Below are 24981 nucleotides of genomic sequence, written 5' to 3'. Positions count from 1 at the left end.
TCTACTGCCCAGTCGTTTCCCCCCTGATATTCATTCCAAACCCACCACCAACAGATTTGGTTCTAAAGCATTACTTTTGGAACAAAAAGGACTTCATAACCACTATGGTATCCTATCCTACAAAGTAGGACATAGTTGTTCTCCTGTACTCAGCTATAGCACAGTGTTGTTGAGTAAATCTAGTTTACTCAAGTCTAGTTTACTCAACCCAGAAGACGCAGGGTGGATAAAAACAAACATTACATTCAGATATCATTAAGATCCCCTCCCACTTTGCCGCCTTAATCTTGATCCTGAAAAGAAAGTCCAACAGTTAGAAGATGCTCAGAAGAGCGGTTTTCTGTAAACGGGGAGAATGGTGAGCCATCAAGAATCTCTATTTAGTACATTTTTATGGCACTCTCCAAGGGGCTAAGAAAGGAGTTTGAAAGTCTCCAAGATCCAACCTTTATAACTACCTCAGCTCTTCCTACACTTGCTCGGGAGTAAGTCTCACCGAATTCACAGAGTAAACATATATAATATTTTACTGAAGATATTCAGCAGCAGCATACAAGCCTGCAGTCTTCTCGTCTGATGTGGGATTTTTTTCTCCTCTTTCCCAAAATGTGCAAAATTCTTCCTTTACTGACTCCTCTCTAAGGTTAATTGTATGCAAAATTTATCACCGGATCAACAACTTACCTACCTTTAAACATGCCATAACCAGTGGTAAATAAGGGGTTTACTATGTGTTTAATATCGTGGAATTTGAAAGCAGAGCAAATTCTGAACTTTCTGCAAGCCTTGTACATTTCTGCCGCCGTTTTGAACAGAGGCCATGACTTAAAACCTCCACTGTGAGTGCTTTAGGATTAAGTGTGGTTATAACTATGCCACTGGGACATTTCCATTTTTGCTCCGGCTGCCACACTGTCTTTCCTCAAACCAAAAAACCCCAAAAACCAGTAGAGAGTTTAAAAACCAAATTGCCAGGAGTTATAGAAGGAAGGAAAGATGTTGCAACAAAGTCAGTTTTCTAGTACCCGACATACAACCACTTTCATGCACACTGGGGACACGCCACTAAGTGGAGTATTTAACACATTTTTCCTATACAGTTACTCCAGTCTAAGCCCAATGAAATGTAAGGGGGGAATTAAAAGGCACAAAATTATTATTTACATCCCATCTTTCTTCCATCTTGGAGCACAAACTGGCATATTGTAACTAGCATGAACACTAGGGTTGCCAATCTCCAGGTACGGATTCAAAAAATTCCTCGTGCTTAAATTGAAGTTGATAAACATGAATAAGCACTGATGGTGTTCTGAATATAATTAATTCAATTTTCAATAGACAATAACATAAATCACATGTATGCAAACTGCAAATATCAATGTACAAGTGCAAAGCCATCCATGGCTAGGAGCCATCCATTGAACTGTAAGCTAATTGCTTTCCAGTGCTTGAGATAGACTTTCATCTCTCAATGCTTGCAAGATTTTTCTGCAAAAGATTACCTGCGACTATCCCAATGGATAAAGCCTCGGCGAAATGGGTCTTACCGGAATCCTATCTCGGGATATAATATTACCACGTCTTTAAGATTCATTTGGCTCAATTCGTGTTTCACTCCAGCGTTACAGTTTCTGGGTTTTCTATCATACCGTTTCCCGGAGTTCTCTTGCAACATCACTGCAGCCGGAACGCCCAGCTTTTTTGTTTCAAGTTCTTGCTACTTTCGGGACTTTGACCTTGTACATTGATATTTGCAGTTTGCATACATGTGATTTATGTTATTGTCTATTGAAAATTGAATTAATTATATTCAGAACGCCATCAGTGCTTGTTCGTGTTTATCAACCTCCAGGTACGAGCTGGAGATCTCCTGCTATTACAACTGATCTCCAGCCGACAGAGATCAGTTCACCTGGAAAATGGCCGCTTTGGCAATTGGACTTTATGGCATTGAAATCCCTCTTATCCCCAAACCCTGCCCTCCTCAGGCTCCACCCCAAAAACCTCCCACTGGTTGCGAAGAGGGACCTGGCAACCCTAATGAACACTTATTCTTCCCCTTCCCCTCCCCACACTTATGCCTCCCTTAAGTCAATTTTTTTTTAAGTCTGGAAGCTCCTTGGGGTAAGGACCTGCCTTCTTGTACTCTATTATGTGTTATATATGCTGATGGCACTATATAAACCAGGGGTCCCCAACCTTTTTGAGCCTGCAGGCACATTGGGAATTCTGACATGACACGGTGGGCACAGCAACAAAACGGCTGCCAGAAGAGGAGGAACCAGCCACAAAACGACTGCCACAACTTAACTTCAGCAGCAGTGTAGTGCTGTGGAGGCAGCTGCTGCCAAAGAAAAAATCTGCACAGCCAATCAAATCTCCAATAACCAATCAGAAGCCCTGCTGGGCAAAAGCCCCACCTGGCCCCACCCACTTCCTAAAAACACTTGGTGGGTGCCACAAAAGGCCCAGTGGGCACCACGTAGGGGTCCCCTGGTGTAAACAATGGCATTAGCTACAGCAGCCTAAGTGGTGTTCATATTTTAAATCAAAACAAAACAGCATATAAATTAATTTTTTTACAAAATCACCACAAAATCTGTTAGGATCCACTTAGAGTACTTTCATTGCAAAGCATATATTTGCATAAGCTACAGTCAAGGGAAGCATCAAATACTGTTTCCTTCTTGTTGAGGCTGGTAAGGGGCGCAAGTGAATTATGCTGAGGGCTGCTTCTAGGGTTGCCATCCTCCAGGTAGTTAGCATGGGAAAGTGGTACACAAATGAACATAAACAGGTTGCAAAAAAACACGTATGTAATGAAGATGGAAAGAACAAACTAGTGTACAACATGAAAGCTTAGCAACTAAGTGATTGGTTATATACAAATATACAGGTAAGCATGAAACAATCTATTGGTGTATATCTGGAGGCAAAAAAGTCCTCTTCTGAGTTTCAAAACTAATTCAGCAAGATATCCAATAGTAGATATAAATCCAAAAGCTGGGGGACGGCCGTTTCACTTTCGTTTCTTCAGCCCCACATTGCATCATTCATTTTATAGTAAGTCAATTACATATATAAGTCCATTTCAATTCAACATTCTGCAGCAGCACTGTCAACAGGTTCCCTCCTGTAGCATTCCTTAGCCCACATGATTGCCCAACACTTCAGAGTGTTTACAGTACAATCCTAAACAGAGTTAACAGCCTTCTAAGGCCATTGAAAGCTGGACATTGAAGAAAGCTGATAGGAAGAAAGTAGACTCCTTTGAAATGTGGTGTTGGAGCAGAGTGTTACAGATACCGTGGATTTGCCTACTGTTCTCTGACTCGCTGGTTTCCAGTCTTCAGCTTCATTGGCAAAGAGTGTGTTCTACTAGTCCCGACTGGAAACCTGGAAAAAGGGCTTTGAGATTTTTGGGATGCTGTCACTGTTCATTAAGCATCCTACTTGTCCTGCTTCATTGTTCTGGGACGATCATGTGCCTGGAAGCCATGGCAATCAGCCACCCCCATTTCCCCAACACATACCAAAACCAGCTGGAGGTACCTTGGGATTTAGACTCAACTTGCTCCAAGAAAACTGGAGCCCAAGTTGGGTAACTGTCAGGCCTGCTCTCTGCTGAGACTGCCAGACTGTGTGTGTGTTGTGATTCCGCCAGGTGCGTCCCAAGGCCAAGCCTGGTAACTGCCAAATTCCTTTACTCTGTGGGAACCGCTCTTGTAAGGGGGGTGGTTGCCAGGGCTGCCTTCACTATCTGATATGACCAATGCTCTTCCATATAGGCCTTTAGCCGTGCCTTTCGTTCTCATTCGTGCCAATTTACCTGTTAGCTCTGTATACCTGTAGGTTTTCTAATAAATCAACTCTCTTTTGGACGACTCGTCTGTGGATGCTGTTTATGGGACTACCACGGGGACAAGTGCTCACAGTAACAATAATATAACCAGTACAGTGCAAAAGCACTGAAGAATAACTGTTAAAATAACCAGCAAAAATACATTTAAAATTTTGGTTGGCAGAGTTTTAAACTGCAGACAATTTAAAACATATTTTTGTTGGTTATTTTAACAGCTATTCTTCAGTGCTTTTGCATTGTACTGGTTCCTTTAACTTCATGCCATGTTAATTGTGGTTTCCTTTACGATAAGCAAAAGTTTAAATCTAAAGTGCAACTCTTTGTCTTGCGTTCTTAAACTTCAGTCCACCCATGCTTGCTCTAAGTCCAGTTCATACAGTGACTTTGATAATAAAGAGGCTCTTTTTGTAAAAGAAATTAACAGCTGGAATGGTAGCAGATTAAATTAAAAAGATGGCCTCATTGGTCAGGTCAGAAGCTTAGGCGGGGAATACCTGTGTGCTTGTTGGTTCTATCAAATATGGCAGAGTTCCCCAACACGGCGCCTATAGGCACTGTGGCATCTGCCACCACTTTCCCCAGCACTCACTAAGCTATTGTGGGATCCTGAATGGCGGAAGGAGGGTTGGTGTCACTGGGGATGTGGGGGGGGGGAGGTAGTTGTTAATTTCCTGCATTGTGCAGGGGGTTGGACTAGATGACCCTGGTGGTCCCTTCCAAATCTATGATTCTATTCAGAATGTGGGTGGGGCAACTGTAAGCTGGCAAGGCCATTGTTACTGGCTGCCATGTTTTCCATGGCTGCAATATTGGCCATTTTGGGCTTGGCTACACCTCCTTCAGCAGCCATTTTAAGATGGCACTCGCCCCCTTCTCTCAACATTCCTAAGGTGCCCACAGGCTTTAAAAGGTTGTGGATGCCATAAACTGGGCATCCTGGATACTGGCTTCTACACCGAGTAACGTGCACACAGTATATTGTATGCACGGCAGAGGGGAAGGACATGTACTTAGAAAAGAGCAGTTACAGCCTACTTAATGCCTGGGATGGGTCAAAATTGGAATATATGCTATCATCCATCATGAGTACAAAAACTTTAAAGAAAGAGTTCTTTAGTGATAATTCTATGCCCCTTCCAAACCATAGTCCATGATATTTCTGAACTTCTAATGCCTTTAAAATATTTATCTAGGAATTGCTCTCCGAACTTTCATTTTTGGAAAATACCCAAAACAAATGCTAACTGGACTTCAGGGGCAAAAAAAATATTACAAGTATATTTGATAATGCTGCATGTTTTGATTGTGATGCTCATGCATAAGTCTTCCTCCCAAAAGATCTAAGTTTCTTTTGTTTTCTTTCCTTCGGTTTTGGGGGTGGGGGGAGCCAATACACCAAAAATACCTTTGAATCATCTGAGCAATGTAAAACAGCAGCAATGCTGGGGGGTGGGTGGGGGTTAAAGCCTTCAGGCATTTTGTACTTGATAGACTGCATTCAGCACTGGAAAAATTTCAGGGCATTTCTTCAAAAGCTGGATGGGAACAGCTTATCAGACGACTGCAAGGACTAACTGCATTATCTCTACTAAATACAAGGGCAACAAGCATTGGATTTGCATTTCCATAGCTCTGAGGATAGGTGTGCCAAAGGAGTTCAATAGGTCAGGCTTTTAGGAAACCAAGCTCAATTTACAAGCCAGAAGCTATTCCTTGCTACCACTGTGTCTGTGGAATAACCAGTTCCTGGTTTTAATTTTTTTTCCTCCTTAAAGCCTTATAAAGTCCACAGAATCTCAGCTCCCTCTGTGCCTATATAAGGCAAGTTGAAACCCACACTTACAGTAGTGGGCACGTTGACGACCTGAAATCCGCAACACAGCCCTTTCTAAAGCAGATTGATAACATCCTGTAGCCTGTAACTGTTTTAATGAGGAACACATTTCCCCGTTCTGAGCCAACCTCTCCGCCCCAAAACAACCCCATAATCTGTAAATAGCCTCAGACTCATATTAATCGTGACCAAAATAACTTAACTATGCTTTAATGAAAACTTTAGATGTGCATTCTACTCCAATTAGCGTCCATCCAAGTTCACATCTCTGCTATCTGCTTACATCAGGGTTTCTTGTACTTTTCGTCATACACAGCTATTTTAAGCTAAGGGGGAGGGGGGGGGAATCCATTCTACCCCTTACCAAAGAATATACATTTAAGAAAAACAAAAGCATATGCTAAGACCAACCGGTATACCTTTTCTACAACCAATTATGAATAAATCAAAATTAATTTGAAGGAAGTAAAGGCTTTAAGATCCCTTGGAGAGGAAAGCTAAGGAACTAAATAGTGTGTGGGGAGGAGGAATCGGCTCTGTGCTGTTACTCAATTAACACAAAGTGGGTGGAAAGGGATATTCTAACAGGTATGTTTGTTAAAAAGTGGAGGACTTCCTAGTGGGATCTAACATGTACATACATATGTATGTATGATTTATGGCAGCCCCAGCAAGCGGCTTCAGGACCAGATCTACATATTTTTTTTTGAAGAGGGGCAAAAATTCAAATTGAAGCCCCCCATATATTGTGTGTGTGTAAAGTGCCGTCAAGTCGCAGCCGACTTATGGTGACCCCTTTTGGGGCTTTCATGGCAAGAGACTTACAGAGGTGGTTTGCCAGTGCCTTCCTCTGCACAGCAACCCTGGTATTCCTTGGTGGTCTCCCATCCAAATGCTAACCAGGGCTGACCCTGCTTAGCTTCTGAGATCTGACGAGATCAGGCTAGCCTGGGCCATCCAGGTCAGGCCCATATATTATATACATTTTTTTTCTTTATATAATCTGCTGCTATTGCTACCTCCTCTGCATGCTGCCTGGGGCAAGCGCCCCCCTGGCCCCCCTAGATTCGGCCCTGAGGGGCTTCTAAGGCAAGTGAGAAGCCAAGGTGGTTTGCCATTGCCTTCCTCTGCAGTGTCTTCCTTGGTGGCCTCCCATCCAAGTACAGACCTTGCTTAGCTTCCGAGATCTGAGAAGACTGTGCCACCTTCCCTCAGATCCAACACCCCCCCCCATAACTGGGGTCGGTTAGGAGCCTGATACCTTCCAGAGCCAGTCCAAGAGATCCTAGTAGGCAATCCAAATCAAGCAGACCCACAATAAAAAGCACAGTGCCTTATACTTGGACATCCTTCCACAATAGTGTCTCAAAGCTACCATCTGCCACAGCTACCTCACTCTGTTTCATATTAGGATTCCTCTGGGCACCTCCTCCTTAATACCGGTAACAGAGACCCATTTTATGACACAAAAGATTTACACCAATAAGGCTTCAGCAAATGACTGAACGTTAAGTGATGAGATGTGAGCCTAGCAATCCAAAATCGATAGTATGAGCTTATGGTAAGAGCCAGCTATGTAAAGGAACTTCTGTTAATATCGTCTGAGAGACTGAGTGACATCTAGGGAAAATCCAAAGCTAGATCCGAGTTAGATATAGGAGAGGTAACAATGATATGAGGTCATGCTAATTAAGAGTGAGACCAGAATCAGAGATCACAAAAATTATTTTTGGCATGATTAGCATGCTTATGGGGGTACAGGGGAATAACTACACCACAGAGCTGTGGTTCAAGTGGGAGGGGAGGTGGCGGGAACACTCTCCAACAGCTACAATTCCCATGGTGCTTTGTCTCAACAGTAAAAATCAGTGCGTATGTGGAGTCTAAATATAATCAAGGATCGCTAACAAATGGTAGTACAAAAGTCTGACCGGTACGCTTTTAAATCGTTGGTCTGGTGATTATATCCCACCATGAAAGCAAAAAGTGGAGGCCAATAAACCAAGGTCGCTGTGCTATGCCGCTCTTAGGATGTTTAGACTGTATTCTGTGGGAAACTACCTCTAGTCCTATTTTTCACCGTCCTCTGGCTGGAGCCCTGGAGGGTTCGCCGAGGAATCTGCTCCCTTGGTTTATTGGTTCTCGTAGGTTATCCGGGCTGTGTAACCAAACATTGTATACCTATCCCCTTGATTTCAGATCTTTTGGGACAACTAAGAGAGGGGTGCATATTTACCAAATTGAACTTGGTTGAAGCCTACTACCGTATTAGGATTCGTGAAGGGGATGAGCCACTGACAGCCTTTTCAAGTTGCTTTGGTATGTTTGAGTTTCTTGTGATGCCCTTCGGCTTAAAAGGGGCTCCGGGGGACTTCATGCAACTAATTAATGAGGTTCTACATGATTTGCTGTTTAAAGGAGTGATAGTTTATCTAGACGACATCCTTATCTACTCCAAAACCCAGAAGGAACCCAGGGAAGTGTTGCAATGCCTTAGAGACAACCAACTCTATGCCAAAGTGACCAAATGTGAATTTCATCAGAGACAACTAACTTTCCTTGGCTATATTGTCTCGCATCATGGATTAACCATGGACCCGGAAAAAATACGGGGAGCAGTTGACTGGGAACCACCCACGACCCGTAAACAGGTCCAAAGATTTCTCGGGTTCGCAAATTTCTACCAGGTTTCCTCCCCAACTTCGCGCAAATTGCTTTGCCCATCACTGACCTCCTCAAAACAAAGGGAAAGGAGATTGTGGCTACCTTGCCCACTGCCTGAGTTAACTGGACCCCCCCAATGCCAAACTGCTTTTGACACGCTTAAGCGGCTTTTCACCTCAGAACCTGTCTTACGACACCCCGATTGTGAACAGTTGTTTATAGTCCAAGTAGATGCTTCAGATGTAGCCATGGGGGGTGCCTTGTTGCAGCGGGGAAAAAACGGACAGCTACAACCTTGCGCCTACTTTTCCAAGAAATTCACCCAATTGCAGCTTAATTGGCCCATTTGGGAAAAGGAAGCCGCTGCAGTTGATCATGCTCTGACTATATGGAGGCAATTTCTAGAGGGGTCTAAAATCCCATTTGAGGTCTGGAGTGACCACAAAAATTTGGAAGCTTTGACAGGGACTCGTAAACTCTCAGCAAAGCAATTGAGATGGACGGACTTCTTTTCCCAATTCCGCTTTGTACTGAAATATGTTCCTGGGAAGCAAAACCTGCTGGCGGATGCCCTGTCCCGACTCCCCCAATATCCAAGTAAGGTGGACCATCCCACAGAGTCCCTCTTCACTCCTGCCCAAATGGGTCTGGTGCCAACTCTAGCAGTGCAAACTCGATCTCAGACCCAAACCCAACTGCAAGCGACCTTGGACGGGGGGGGGGGGGGGGGCAGCAGCCGATCGAACCGCCCGCTTCGCTCCCTTCGCCTGCACAGACCCTTCCGCCTTCGGGCAGGGGAGGGCAGCAGCCGGTCGACCCGCCCGCCCCGCTCCCTTCGCCTGCACAGACTACTCCGCCTGCGCAACCTACAGGCGAAGTGCACAAAGAACAGGAATTGACGAGACTATCAGAATCTTTCAAGGAGACTCTTCTTCTAAGCTACCAAACGGAACCCTCCTCTCCAGACTACTCTAGTTAAGCACGGAGACTTCTGGTACAAAGATTCTAAATTGTATATACCGGAAAGCTTGCGGGGGGAGGTCTTGGGTATGGCCCATGGAGCCAAAACTGCAGGACATTTCGGTTTTCTTAAAACGTTGCATTTGTTACGGGCATGCAGTCGGGCATAGACTCATTCATACGCAGTTGCCCAGTGTGTGCTGCTGCTAAGCGGCCCCAAGGTAAACCGCCTGGATTACTACAACCCTTGGAAACCCCCACTAGACCTTGGGAAGTAATTGCAATGGATTTCATAACTGATCTTCCCTCCAGCGGGGGGAAAACTATACTCTGGGTAATCACTGATTTGTTTTCCAAACAAGTTCATCTCGTACCTTGCGCACCTGCGCCCCAAAGTTGGCCTGCCTCTTTGTGTCACATGTCTTCAAATATCATTCCTTCCAGCACAAGGTCGTGAGCGACCACGGGAGTACCTATGTGTCTAAGTTTTGGAGAGCTTTTCTAAAATTGGCGGGGGTGAAACAGGGACTGTCAAGCGCGTTTCATCCCCAAACGGATGGTCAAACTGAACTAGTTAATGCTGTATTGGAATGTTACTTACGATGTTATTTTAATTACCATCAGGATGATTGGGTGGACCTGTTGCACTTTGCTAAGTATGTGTACAATAATGCTGTCCATCAGTCCACAGGATTCAGCCCCTTTCAAGCTGTGTATGGGAAGGATTTCAGCCCTATTGGCCACGTAGATATTTCTGGGGAGGAGGGTGGCACCGACGTGGTTGAGTGGGTGCGCACGATTCAAGTGACTTGACCCTGGCTCATTAAAAATCTGGAACGTGCCGAACGTAAATACAAAGCCCAGGCTGACAAACACATGTTTGCCAGAGTGGGAGTGCAAAGTGGGGGATCTGGTATATTTGTCCACCAAAAATCTGTGATCCACCAGTCCGTGTGGGAAGCTCAGTGCCAAATACGTGGGACAGTTCCCCATTGCTAGAATTATCAATGCAGTAAAGGTGGAGCTCTCCCTCCCCAAATCTCTACGGAGAATTCACCCTGTGTTTCACATCAGTCTTCTAAAGCAGCATGTCCCCTCCCCACAATGGCACCCCGAGCCACCCCCTGAGATACCCGAGATGGTGGGGGGGAGGAACATTTCGAGGTGTCCCAAATCCTGGATTCACGTATTCACCACTGTGCCTTACAATACCTGGTGTGCTGGAAACATTTCACCTCTGCCCAGGATGAATGGGTACATGCCCGTCATGTCTCCGCCCCCCCGTCTAGTTCGGGAATTCCATACTGCTTACCCTCACAAACGCTCTGCGGGGTAGTGAAGGGGGGTCTTTGGGGGGGGGCAGAATGTCAAACATGGGCCTGTAAATGTTATGTGGTGGTTTTGCCAGGTGCTGGCCAAGGTCGCTGTGCTATGCCGCTCTTAGGATGTTTAGACTGTATTCTGTGGGAAACTACCTCCTGCTCCGAACTTGTTCCGGGGAGGGGGGTTGCCATGGTACTCTGAGCTGGCCTGCTTTCTATATATGTCATGGGTTGTACAACTGACCCTTACTAGTATCCTCTTGATTCTCAGCTTCTGCTACCTGTAGAGTTTTCCTAATAAATCAGCTTATGTTGGACTGTCTGTCTATCGAGTCTGTTTATGGGTTTACCACGGGACTAGAGCTCACAGATGGGAAGGCTGCATGCCCCAAGGGGAGGGGGAGCAATCTCACTTTCGATTTTTGTCAGGCCCTGCCTCTCGGCCTTAGCCTGACACTACTCCTCACAGGCTCTTGCTCCGAGCAGGCCAGGGTTTGGCTCGGCCCTGGTCACGGGCTCCTGGTTCTCATGCCTTTGTACAGTATCTGTATCCTGCGTTCTATGCTCAGTATGGTATGCTTATCCTGTTTACCACAATCACCCCAGCTGCATAGCCATGTTATGTCTATACCTACCCTGAGAAAGCTTATCATGGATTGTAGCTGCCTGTGTACTTTGCCCTATCCATCTTTGAAGTCTGCACTGCATTTTAACCATGTACACTTGGCTTGATTCCTCATTAGTAGCCTTGTATGCCCAGGAGGCAGCCAGCTTCTTACTTTGTCTAACTTTTGCTCCTAATAAAGTCTAAACTGCTTCAGAGCCTTTGCCTGATGGTTTTTGCTTGAAGGATGCTAAGGACAAGTCTCTGAGTCTGACAATGTTGCTAGAAGCTGACAAATCTTATCTGTGGCTGGCCTGCGCAGTCCCCCACCCCCAATGTGGGACTGCACAGAAGCCACGCAGATGAATATCAGGTTCACTAAGCAGAGGCAGGCAATGGCAAACCACCTCTGTTAGTCCTCTGTCTTGAAAACCCTACTGAGTTGCCATAAATCGGCTGCGACTTGACATCACTTTACATACACACAATGCTAATGTAATACTCCAATCTAGAACAAGAGCGTGGCACTATTGTTAGCCTTTGTTTAACAGATTAGAAGTACAGGATTCACGTCTATTACATCATTTGCCAGCAAACTACCAAAGGCCAGCTTGAATGACAAATGTTTTAAAATGATATTAGAGATTATTCCAGAGGGCTGCACAGTTCACACCATGGACAGGCTTATTTGGAGGCCCCTTCTTTCTGAAAGCACATCAAGATGCTCTCCCGTCACGAGGCAGGAAAGAACTGGAAAGGAGGGGGTGTTTTCCCCCCAGGAGACAGGAAGTTAAAGTTTGTTCCTGCCTCCCAGAGCAAGGGGAAACGGAAACACCCATCTTGCAGATGACCTCCTCCTCCAGAGCGAGAACCACCTCTGAAGCAGCATAAGGAGGTGCAGTTAGGTAACCTTGTAGACTTGCTCCAAGCAAAGTGCCTCTCTCAAACATGCCAACAGCTGTGTAAGGAGAGTCTCAAAGGAAAGGCCTCGGGACTGAAAAATCGGCAGAGGTGTTCAGAAGGCAAACACCACCTTGCCACTTTGTGCAGGGAACTTTTGAAAATCGATTAGCCAAACGCCTGCAAGTGAACTTCAAGATGCAAAAGGGCAGCCAAGATGTTAAATTCATTAACAGTTTTTTTAAAAAAAACTTGCATGCATATTTTCTGGGCCTTCTTCCAACATTACCTATTTACCACTCAGAAGTTTCTTTAGCAGCGCATTCCAGACACAGCTTAAAGTGCCTCGGAAAATAAACCTTGGGAGGAGCCAGGAACCAGTCGATTCACTTGTACACCCCCCAGAAATGCATAAAACAAAAACTAACACCACCTCTTGAAACCTCTGTGGACCCTCCATCTTAAAAAGCCTTGTAAAATAGATAAACCTTCTCGCATGCCCTGGGGGTCAACAGGCTCTGGCAGTCTGGCGCTGCAACTCCCTCAGAAGTTAAGTTCAACACTGGGAGCCATTGTTCCCTCAGCTTTTACATTCACAGAGGTGGCTCTGTTACACACATTTTGAATCCCAGAGAGGCCTTTGTGTGGAAGGGGGCATCTGGGAAAGTCATTGGCCTGCCTTTCCTAGACAGCCAGAAAATGTCTATGAGCTCTAGTCCTCTTGCATTCTCCACTCAGGTCCTCAAAGCAACAGAACCGGAAGACGAAGGAGGAGAAGAAGGAGTTAGGAGTAGGAGTAGGTAAAGGTCCCCTGTGCAAGCACCGGGTAATTCCTGACCTATGGGGTGACGTCACATCCCGACGTTTACTAGGCAGACTTTGTTTACGGGGTGGTTTGCCAGTGCCTTCCCCAGTCATCTTCCCTTTACCCCCAGCAAGCTGGGTACTCATTTCACTGACCTCGGAAGGATGGATGGCTGAGTCAACCTTGAGCCGGCTACCTGAAACAGACTTCTGTCGGGATCGAACTCAGGTCGTGAGCAGAGATTTTGACTGCAGTATTGCAGCTTACCACTCTGCGCCACAGAATAGTAGTAGTTGGTTTTTATATGCAGACTTTCTCTACCACTTAAGGAAGAACCAAACCAGCTTACAATCACCTTCCCTTTCCCTCCCCACAACAGACACCCTGTGAGGTAGATGAGGCTGAGAGCTCTAAGAGAACTGTGACTAGCCCAAGGTCACCCAGTAGGCTGCATATGGAGGAGTGGGGAAACCAACACAGTTCACCAGATTATAGTCTGCCGCTGATGTGGAGGAGTGGGGGAATCAAACCTGGTTCTCCAGATTAGAGCCCACCGCTCCTAACCACCGCTCTTAACCACTACACCACACTGGCTCACGTCTAGCGTAACATCAAAAAGAGTTCCTCCTGAAGACATCGCGCATACAGCTCTCATTGCCTCAGCACCAATACCCCTGCTGGGGGACATTGCTCAGCTTGTGATCAGGCAGAATGCCACCCCACCCCCCAACACATGGGTATGGATTTCAATAGCCAACAGACCATCTCAAAGCATCAAGTGTGATAACTACGGGCAGAATTCCCAGATCTGAAGAGTGTAAACAGCTGTGTCTTCTGAGCTCATAACTCTGCAGCCAACAAAATCTGAAATCCCTCTTTAATTTTCTTAAGGGGGGAGGGGGGAACCCCAAACACACATAGACCCAAGCCAAGATTCGCTGTTCTGTTCTGGAAGACCAGGTGAGGCCTGGTGCCAGGCAGAGAAAGACATTCTAGGCATAACATGGCACAGAGATGGTGCTAATATATGGTTTGGCGTCTCTCTCTCACACACACACATACAGACACACACAGACAATTTAAAGAGGTTATGATGAAGGTTGCATACGAAACACATGTATATATGTACAGTGGCCGTGGCTCAGTGGCAGAACATCTGTTTTGCATGCAGAAGGGCCGACATTTAATCTCTGGCAACTCCAGTTAAAAGCGTCAGGCAGTAGAAGATATGAAAAGCCTCTCCCTGGAGAGCTCTTGCCAGCCAGAATTGACAATACCAGTCTTGACGGCTCAATGGTCTGACGCAGTATAAGGGCAGCTTCAGGTGTTTGTGTCTACATAGCAAAAACAAGGTTTTGAAGCCAGCAGAACAAACAACCACCGTCCTTCACCCACCTTCATCATCAACCTGCTCATCCAGGTGGTAGAATTTTGGACTAACTGAATTTTCTGGACTGTCTTCAAGGGCAGCCCTGTGTGGACTGCATTGCTGTAGCCAAAGATCTAGAAGTTACCAAGGCACAAGCAACAGTGCCAATGTCCTTTTGTTCTAGTAGCAGGAACAGCAGGTACATCAGCTTTAAAAGGTAAAGGTCCCCTGTGCAAGCACCGAGTCATTCCTGACCCATGGGGTGACGTCACATCCTGACGTTTCCTAGGCAGACATTGTTTACGGGGTGGTTTGCCAGTGCCTTCCCCAGTCATCTTCCCTTTACCCCCAGCAAGCTGGGTCCTCATTTGACCGACCTCGGAAGGATGGAAGGCTGAGTCAACCTTGAGCCGGCTACCTGAAACCAACTTCTGTCGGGATCGAACTCAGGTCGTGAGCAGAACTTGGATTGCAGTACTGCAGCTTAAGTTAGTAAAAAGCCTCTCTGATCACAGGAGCAACCTGTGATTCCAGAGAAGCAAGATCCCAAATCTGAAAACTTTAGTGTAACCAAACATTGTATACCTTGATTTTCTGTCATTCACAGTCCCCCCAAACATTAACCATCTCCAGAACCCTGTTGACATGGGGTACCTTTACCTCTATGAAGGACGATATGGTCTATCATGTTCCGTTTATATTTGGTGTGGTACAGACACAGAGGACAGCGTAGATCTTTGGGTCCTTCCTCAGGAACTGCTGAATGCCCAGCTTCAACGTGCATAGTGAAAGCAGATCTGTAAACAGAGGGAGGGAGCAGGGGACAGCTTCAGAACAGGGTGCTGAGGGACCCAGTGCGTTAGATGACGCAGGCTTGTATCTTAGAATCATAGAGTTGGAAGGGACCACCAGGGTCATCTAGTCCAACCCCCTGCACAATGCAGGGAATACTTCCCCCCCACACACACAGTGACCCATACTTAATGCCCAGAAGATTGCCAAGGTGCCCCCCCTCATGATCTGCCTAAAGATTCAGCTTTGCTGACAGATGGCCATCTAGCCTCTTCTTAAAAATCTCCAGGGAAGGAGAGCTTACCACCTCCCGAGGAAGCTTTCTGCAATGTTTTTTCGCCTGCATGGAACTCTGAACACAAGAAAATATTCCAAAATGTGAGCCACCACTGCAGTCTGATGTAGTCCATTCTAGAAACTCAGGACTCTGCCTCCTCATTGCCTTGTATACGGGAGCCAGGCCTAAGGGGAGCAAATCCCCATTGGCTGCATGGGTTCTAACTTGTTCCAGTCATAAAGGAAGAAGAATTGTTTTTTTATATGCTGACTTTCTCTACCACTTAAAGAAGAATCAAACCAGTTTACAATCACCTTCCCCTCCCCACAACAGACACCCTGTAAGGTAGGTGGGGCTGAGAGAGCTGTGACTAGCCCAAGGTCACCCAGCTGGCTTCATGTGTAGGAGTGGGGAAACCAGTTCACCAGATTAGCCTCTGCCGCTCATGTGGAGGAGTGGGGAATCAAAACTGGTTCTCCAGATTAGAGTCCATCTGCTCCAAACTACCGCTCTTAACCACTATACCACTCTGGCTCTGGAAAGGGAAAAGGGTGGGGCTACATGGGCCATCACAAACATCCCCAGGAAGCAAAAAACAAACAAACCACTACGGCAGGGAACTGCTCCTTTGGCCCATAATTCAAAATAAAATAAATGCTAATGGAATTGACACATCCATGTTCCACTGTCTGGGATATGTGGGGATGCTGCCAAGAAGGAAGTCTTTCTCTTGGTCCTATCAAGACAGAATAATTTTGGTTTGGATTCAGGATTAGATAAGTGCTCCCACCGTACCGAGCAATCACTCACAATTCCATAGGAAAGGGAGCTCACCATTTGAGAACCATGTCTTCCAAGCCATATACTAGTGTGGTGTAGTGGTTAACAGCAGTGGTTTGGAGCAATGGACTCTGATCTGGAGAACCAGGTTAGATTCACCACCTCCTCCACATGAGCGGTGGACGCTAATCTGGTGAACTGGGTTGGTTTCCCCACTCCTACACATGAAGCCAGCTGGGTGACCTTGGGATAGTCACAGTTCTATTAAGAGCTCTCTCAGCCCCACCTACCTCACAGGGTGTCTGTTGTGGGGAGGGGAAGGGAAGGTGACTGTAAGCTGGTTTGATTCTGCCTTAAATGGTAAAGAAAGCCAACATCTAAGAACCAACTCCTCTACTACTACTTCAGTTTAGGAGCTGGCCTAAATTATAGTACTATGTGCGAAAATAATTGTGGGATTGTGTTCTTAAATAGTTTATCATGAAGCCCAATGGACAAACTCATAATCGCCCCTTTCTCGCTACTTCAAGGAAGCAAAATAGTACCCAATGCAACCTCGTTCCTTCCCCTCACTTTTATTGAAAATCTTCCGTATAGTGTGTGCAAAATTCTGCTAAAAAGTTTGAATAAAATCCACTTCAATGTTTCCAAACTTAGGAGACTGAAAGTTTTGCTGACTGCAGAGTACTGCACAGTTGATAGGAATTTGCCATTTCTTCCTCCTAGGCTGGTTTCTAAATTCCTCTTGCTTCTGGGCACATGTCAACTTCTAACTGAAAGAGATCAGGGGAAAGGAGCTGTGGGAAGATTTGTGTCTGCAATTGTTTTCCTCTCTCGCTTGCGCTTTCCCTCAAAGTAAGAGAACACTGCCGGCTCTGAAGGATGCTTCCTAGACTGTTACTAAAAGATGCAGGTGCATTCTCTAGAGTTCCTTGGAGGTTATTAGGGTGTGTCAAATGTGATGTCGGAGCAATAGCTGTTGCATCTGTACAAGAGTAGACGCAAGTGGACTTTTTAATATGTTCGCCGCGTACGACCCTTGAGTCTTCCTCCCCCCATTTTTTAAAAAAAACTGTGCATATGAACTCTTAACTGCCCTTAGAAGCAAACAAGCCAAAACCACAGCCCTGAATGGCATTATTTAAAGTTTTCCAGCCCCACAGCACACCTAGTGAGAGGACGTTCCTTAACAAATACATTACACTGCTTTTGGTATTTTGCAAAAACAAACAGGACTCCTAAGCTTGCCAGCTCCAGGTTGGGAAATTCCTGGAGATTGTGGGGTGAGCCTGGGGAGGGGGAAAGCCTCAGCCAACTATAATGACATAGTGTCCACCCTCCAAAGCAGCCATTTTCACCTTGGCAACTGATCACTGTCATCTGAAGATCAGTTGCAATTCCAAGAGATCGCCAGGCCTCACCTGGAGGTTGGCAACCCTATCTCAGCTGCCTACCAATAAACCCATGGCCAGGTACGCAACCTTGAGCGATCCTTGAACAGACCCAGCTGGCAGACCCACGGTTACACAAGCAGGGTTGCCTTACTAGATGACCCCTCTTACTAGATGACCCCCCTTAAACAAATATTTGCAACAACGAGAAAAATGTTCCTGTATGAGGCAAAAATATAGCCATACATATTTCCAGACTTCCTGTCTACGTGCTACCAGGAGATAAACGGAAAAATAACTCATATCCAGTGTGGTGTAGTGGTTAGAGATTTGGACTTGGATCTGGGAGTCCCAGGTTTGAATCCGCACTCTGCCACGGAGCTTGCTGGGTGACCTTGGGCCACATTCTCTTTCAGCCTAAACTACTTCACAGGGTTGTTATGAGGAAAAAATGAGAGGAAAATTATATAAGCTGCTTTGGCTGCCCTGATCAATGAAGTGAATAAAATGCAATCCTATATCATAAGGTGATTTTGATCCTTATCAGTTATCATGACCATCTACTTCACCACCCAGGGTTAATGACACGGTCTGAAGTTAAGGGGGAAAGGGGATATTAATGACATAAATACTTACTTAAAGCCTGTAAAGAAAGAACAATCTTTGCACTTAAAAAGCTTCTTCCCTCCATGTTTGTCACGGTAATGACGCCGAATACTCTGAATATAACCCGAGGAGAATTCACAAAATTCACAGTTAAGGATAGCTTCAGCTTTCTGGTCTGCTCCGGAAAGCGGGACGGGGCTAATGTTGTTATTGCTCCTGGCCAGAGCTGCCGACTGATAGTGGTTCAGTTGCTGTTGGACATCTGGAGGCTCTGAATAGGAAGAATCTGTTGGGGGGGGGAAACAAGAACGGGTAAATTGAAGAATATGAAGGACATGGTTTGACGTCTCTGAAATCAACATGTGCTTTAAAAATTATTTTGTTCTGCAACTTTTCCTTCTGGGCCACTTGAACTGAACGTCCGTCCACTTTTTCATGGTTGTTTGCTCATTGACCGGGCCGCCAAGAGATGGCTTCTTGATGTGTGAATAAGGATAACCCTGCAATCCTAAACAGGGTTATACCCTTCTAAGGTCATTTATGCATGATCACTTTAACCTCCTTTATTCCCCATTTCAGCCAGGATCAAAGAAACCCGGGTTGGGGGAAACTGTATGCATTGGCTGGAATGATCAGGGGTGAAACTGTGTGCTAATGGAGGCATGAATACAGAAAAGCAGTCTCCCAAGTTCAAATCAAGTCCCGCGCCTTTAAATGCTGCTCTGTAATTGGCTGACTTACAGTACTCACCCTGAGAGAAGATTTCCTTCCCCCCAGACCCAACTGCCGCACAAAAAAGCATTTTAAGGACAAAAAAGAAAAAACGGAGCAATCTGAAAGAAGGGTGGGGAGGAGAAATCCAAGCTTCGTTTTAAAAAAGTCTTTCTTTTGCTCAAAAAGAGCTCTGAGGTAGAGGTTTTGAATCCCTGCCTCTTTACACATTGCTTCGTGATTGGGTGTGAGAGAAGCCAATCTTCTATGCTTCCCCTGTTTGGCTATGTGCATGATGCCTTGAAGAGGGTTTTGGAAAAGGGTGGGGCGAAGCTCAGCCCCAGAAAGTTGTACGCTCGCTCAGTGATTCCGGAATGAGCCAGGATGAACGGTTTAATTCGGGCAAGAAGAGGAATGGGAAAAGCCGGGTTCATTTTGCATTGAAGCAGCGTTGAGCTTCCAAGGAATGAGGTAACATGCATACCCCAAAATTTGATCCTGGATGAAACAGGGAATAAAGGAGGGTTAAGCGACCATGCATAAAACACCTAAGTCAATGGGCTTAGAAGGGTGCAACCCTGCTTAGGGCTGCACTGTGAATCACCGCTGAGAGAGCTTTCGTTTTGCCAAATGTCAACTCGCATATGATACCTTTCAATGGAGACAGTTCATGTATTTCGCTGAGAGTGATTAATTAATGAGAGATCAAGTGATGTACTCAAACCAGTCCCTGAGAAAGCACTGGATCTGCCTCTTGTTAGGAAATGTAAAATGATGCCTGACAGCAGCGATGCAACCAACTTTGTTTATGACTACGGGCACAAAACCAAAAATGAACATGCAAGAAACGAGCCACCTCAAGGACTGCGGAAAGACGGGATTATAAATATTTTAAATAAATAATATACACAAGGCTGTGCAAGCTGTCACACACTCTCAACCTAACTCACCTCACAGGGTTGTTGTGAGGATCAAATGGAAGAGAGGAAGAGAATACTGTAAAGGTGTTTGGGGTCTCCAGCTTCTTAAATCAACGGACATGTATATAGTCTTATCATTGTTGTTGTTAGTATGATTATTTATTTATTTTTTAAAAAATCAGTAAGCTACACAAACTCTCCGTCTGATTGATACCATCCTAATGCATTCTGGGTGGACTTGAGTTAACTGAAAGATGGCAAACAGGAGGAGATGTTAGAATGATTTGAAACTTTCACCATTTGTTCCCTCTGCACCCCTTCCAAAAATAAATGTTGAAAGATGAAGGGAAGAAATACTGGTTGTATATTTCCATGTTCCCTTTTGCCAATGATATTTCTTTAACAGAATGGGGCTGCTGGGCTACAATTTAAGTCGGAAGGCTGATGCACAGGAAGGAAAATCATTGGCCATTTATGCAGGGTTGATTTTGATGCTTACTCAAAGCTGCTTTTTTTAAATCCACCCTTTAAAATGACTATTCACGGTCTCGATGCAAGAGGAGAAAGTCAAACAAATTCCACACACCCCCAATCGCCTGCTCCTTCGTTCCTTCGTTTGCACAACCATTAGCAATGATCGTTTGAATAGCTAAGCCGCAGCTGTGATTTTTCATGGTTCCTCCAGTAAATGCTTCTATGCGGGGGCGGAGCAAATACGAAAGGTCATGTTAAAGGGGCTCTTAAGAAATGCAAAGCTGCAGTGACGGCTGGAATGACGATTCAGCGTGAAGAAATAAAAAAAAAATATGCGGGGCAATTCAGCCTGGAATGCACTGCTCATTACCAAGCATAAACAGCCATTAACTACATCTCATGCCTCCGTATTCCTGCTGAAAAGAAGCAATCCTAAATTGCTCCTCCACACACACACAAACATCAAAACCAGAAAGAGCTTGAAGGGCACCAATTTAGCATGACAATATAGCAAGGGCAAAGTGTTAAAAGACTCTGATTTCCACCCCACCACCACCACACACACTGGTCCCACCATACAAATCATAGACTTGGATCCACCAGACTGGGGCCCCCCCAGAAGTAGCACTGGGGGACATTTTGGGCTGCAGCAAGAGAGGCATAGGCAAGAAAGATACACTCCATGCACAGGTATCCATGTTTGTGGAAACATACCAATGGATCCAAGCCACAACAACTGCACTGTATCATTTTAAAAAATCATTATGAATAGGGTTGCCAGCTCTGAGTTGGGAAATACCTGGAGATTTTGGGGGCGGAGCCTGAGGAGGGCAGGGCTTGGAGAGGGGAGAGACTTCAATGCCATAGAGTCCAATTGCCAAAGTGGCCATTTTCTCCAGGTGAACTGATCTCTACCGGCTGGAGATCAGCTGTAATAGCAGGAGATCTCCAGCCACTACCTGGAGGTGGACAGCCCTAATTATGAAGGATAATAGAATGACAAATCAATCTGTTTTAAAAGAAGTACGGAAGGCAAGAAAGGTGAAAGATACAGTGCATTCTACTCTGATGTATCTTCTTTAGTAAGTCACTTTTGGGCTATTGCAATTTCCTAAATATGATTTTGGACTAACTTTTGAGAAAAATCTCAGCGGAGACTCTTTCCCGTGAAAGGGATAATAATATTTGAATTGAAGTAACTGGTACTGTCTGAAAAGAAAAAAAGCAGACTAATATACCGTGAACCTTTGTTCTTTTATGCATCAAGTACATCAGAATAAATGGCAAAAATTTCATTTGCTACCTATATTACAGCTTCATTGAACATACATATAACCACATCCATTTACGTACTGGCTAAAACTCTTGGCTTACAGGGACTTAATTTGTAACAGAGAAAATAGATGAAAACTCAAACTACCCTAAAATCCATGCATCACATCACAAAAGCAAAATCCAAAAAACAAGTTATGAAACAATATTCAAGCACGGCACATACATAAAATGTAAACCAAGACATCCTGTACTTGAGGTTTACATAGAGGCAGCATTTGAAAGATACCAGATCCCCCTAAAGGGAATATCCAATCACAGAAGCTATGTTCTCAAGTTTTGTAACCATAAGAAAAATGTCCACATCGAAGTTTAAAAGGATTTTAACAGACCTCGGATGTCATTAAAATGAAAAACCAGATTGACAGCAGGGTGGGACAGAGGAGCTAAATACAAAAACAGTAAAATTAGGATACATAAAGAGGAAGGGAGAGGTCCTGAACCTGTTTTGAATGTCAAAATTAAGAATTCACACAGTAGGACTTCCTATCAGTTTGCAACATGGTATTTTTTGTCCTTTTCTCTACGTGCTATACTACAGCATACAGTTTAGTGAATGTGGGAGCAGTATTCATCAGTAGTAGGTTCTGGATAGTGTTGGTTTGCCTACCTCAGTCACAACCAAACGTTCTTGTACAATGTATTCACTTGACTTATTTGGAGGGCACTTAATAATAAGCTTTCTAGTCTTCAGTGGCAAGATCTATTGTGACAATGTTTTGTGCCAAACAACTTGAGCATCCCTATGAAAACATGTTAAATCTTGGGAAGGTACTGATGAACAAATCTTCACGTCATGTATTTGTTGAACTGTTAACATAAGAACATAAGACAAGCCCTGCTGGATCAGACCAAGGCCCATCAAATCCAGCAGTCTGTTCACTCAGTGGCCAACCAGGTGCCTCTAGGAAGCTCACAAACAAGACGACTGCAGCAGCACCATCCTGCCTGTGTTCCACAGCACCTAATATAATAGGCATGCTCCTCTGATCCTGGAGAGAATAGGTGTGCATCATGACTAGTATCCATTTTTACTAGTAGCCATTAATATTCCTCTCTTCCATGAACATGCCCACTCCCCTCTTCAAGCCTTCTAGGTTGGCAGCTATCACCACCTCCTGGGGCAGGGAGTTCCACAATTTAACTATGCGTTGTGTAAAGAAATATTTCCTTTTATCAGTTTTGAATCTCTCACCCTCCAGCTTCAGCAGATGACCCCATGTTCTAGTATTATGAGAGAGGGGGAAAAGCTTCTCCCTGTCCACTCTCTCCAAACTATATATAACTTTATAGACCTCTATCATGTCTCCCCTTAGCCGCCTTCTTTCCGAGCTAAACAGCCCTAAGCGTTTTAACCACTCCTCATAGGGCAGTTCCTCTAGTCCCCCGATCATTTTGGTTGCTCTTTTCTGCACCTTCTCAAGCTCTGCAATATCCTGTTGTCCTCCTGTATTGACAAGTGCTACCATGATAACAGGTATATTGAATGTGTTTGTATTGCAATGTAAAGGTTGAGGTTGGAGGATCTCCATCTCCAAAGACCAGGTGTCTTTCCTTGTGATGCCCATAAATCCACCACCTTTCTTACCTGTGCCATTTATCCACACCTGTGCTTGACCTTGGTCTACCTGGTTCAAGTTGTGTGGTGCATATTTAACAACAAAATTGCCTTATTTCAAATCCCACTAACACAGGTTGAGGGACTGGGTTAGCATGGAAAGCACGGGAAATAGGACCCCACTTGAAATAAATATAATGGTCATACTGCACGTAGTATGGTAACATAAGACTGAAAAGTGCAGATGCAGGTCACCCGGACCATCCCACAGAGCAAAAGTCAACATTAAGAGTAGGCTGACCAACTTGATGTATTGGCACCAAAATCTGAGATATATTCTTCTGATATACGGGTTGAAATTAAATCAAAAGAGTGTCCGTCTAGACATTAGGAAGAATTTTCTAACAGTTAGAGCAGTTCCTCAGTGGAACAGGCTTCCTCTGGAGGTGGTAATCTCTCCTTCCCTGGAGGTTTTTAAGCAGAGGCTAGATGGACATCTGTCATCAATGCTGATTCTATGACCTTAGGCAGATCATGAGAGCGAGGGCATCTTGACCATCTTCTGGGCATGGAGTGTGGGTCACTGGGGGAGTGAGGGGAGGTAGTTGTGAATTTCCTGCATTGTGCAGGGGGTTGGACTAGATGACCCTGGTGGTCCCTTCCAACTCTATGATTCTACAATTCTTCACCATATCTTCTGACAATAGCATCCCAAACTGAACACCTCTGAACAACAATAACAGTACTGTCATGCTGCCCCATTGCCCTGTTGCCATTTGTGTGGGATGAAACATATTTTTCTTCCACTTAGGTGACTTACAAAGAATGTAAATGTTATCCAGTTAAATATATTTATTGACCACAACAGTAGGAAGGCACCAGCCACTGTAGCCAAAGATTTTACGGCGCTTTCTACTCGTGCTGTGTTCATTTGCAGCACATGTTCATAACTCACATAGTGGCCTGCCTTGGGGAAGAAGTGCACTACGTACTGTGACTGCGTAGTCTGATGCAGAGTGCAGGTCAGTCAGTCCAAGAGGTTTGTGTTTCAACTTTATTCTACTGCTGACTGCATAAACAAGATCCTGTGCCACACTTAGTTCTTTGCTATGAACATGTCATTTTTTAGCTTCATCAGTGGTGTCCTCCATGTCATGCAGAAGTCTGAAGAAAACACAGAGGCTGTCTGCAATGAAATTATTGTGTCCTCGTCACTTATTGAGAACCCTGCAGCATTCTGGCGTTGTCAGTACAATATGACAGATTATTTAGGGCAGTAGGAATAAGAGATAAATATGTCGTCCTGTTCTAGGCAATACTGGAGAAGGGTTACAGCTACTATGAAGTCAATCACTTCTGCTAAACAAAACTAACTTGGTAGTCAAGATGTGCAGTCTCAAGCCCTCTTGGGATGTTCTCTTTGGCAGAAGATGAATAAGTTCTAGTCCAATGACTCTGCAGCTTTCCGCAATACATGAGAAACCACAACCTGAACAGAACTACTGCCACTGCAAGCCTGATATCTGGAGTATTTCTCAACAGATTTCTGCAAAGGTTGAATTTCAGCTTTAGCCATATAATATACATGTGTCATACTAGGGCTTCCAGAACCCTGCCAGAGGTGGGGACCCTTCTGCTTTGTGACCCCTCTCCAAGCACTTTTCATCGGGCTGGTGGGAGAACTTACCAGCAGCAAACTGAGGCTTAGGCCTATGTCACTAGCAATGCCCCGAAGTCACTTCCGGTGAGCATCAAAAGTGACATCATCACATCGCCAGTGACGCTCTGGTATTTGGGCAAAACAATCTATGGTAAAAATG

At 45.0% G+C, this 24981-nt stretch overlaps 1 protein-coding gene across 2 annotated transcripts in view; it reads right to left on the bottom strand.

Annotated features, from left to right (window-relative positions):
• ZNF462 (zinc finger protein 462) overlaps positions 1-24981 on the bottom strand; it is an 85120-nt gene that overhangs the window by 8657 nt on the left and 51482 nt on the right. For both annotated transcript variants that reach the window (XM_056848829.1, XM_056848830.1), the window contains exons 7-8: positions 18197-18452; positions 14981-15117 (exon numbers count right to left, since the gene is read on the bottom strand). In XM_056848829.1, the coding sequence (XP_056704807.1) occupies positions 14981-15117; positions 18197-18452 (393 nt within the window). The remainder of the gene's footprint in view (positions 1-14980; positions 15118-18196; positions 18453-24981) is intronic.

The sequence above is a fragment of the Euleptes europaea genome, chromosome 4 (genome assembly GCF_029931775.1).
Source record: "Euleptes europaea isolate rEulEur1 chromosome 4, rEulEur1.hap1, whole genome shotgun sequence".
Classification (NCBI taxonomy): domain Eukaryota; kingdom Metazoa; phylum Chordata; class Lepidosauria; order Squamata; family Sphaerodactylidae; genus Euleptes; species Euleptes europaea.
Note: the sequence above shows the minus strand (reverse complement) of the source record. Positions and strands in the feature narration are given on the sequence as shown.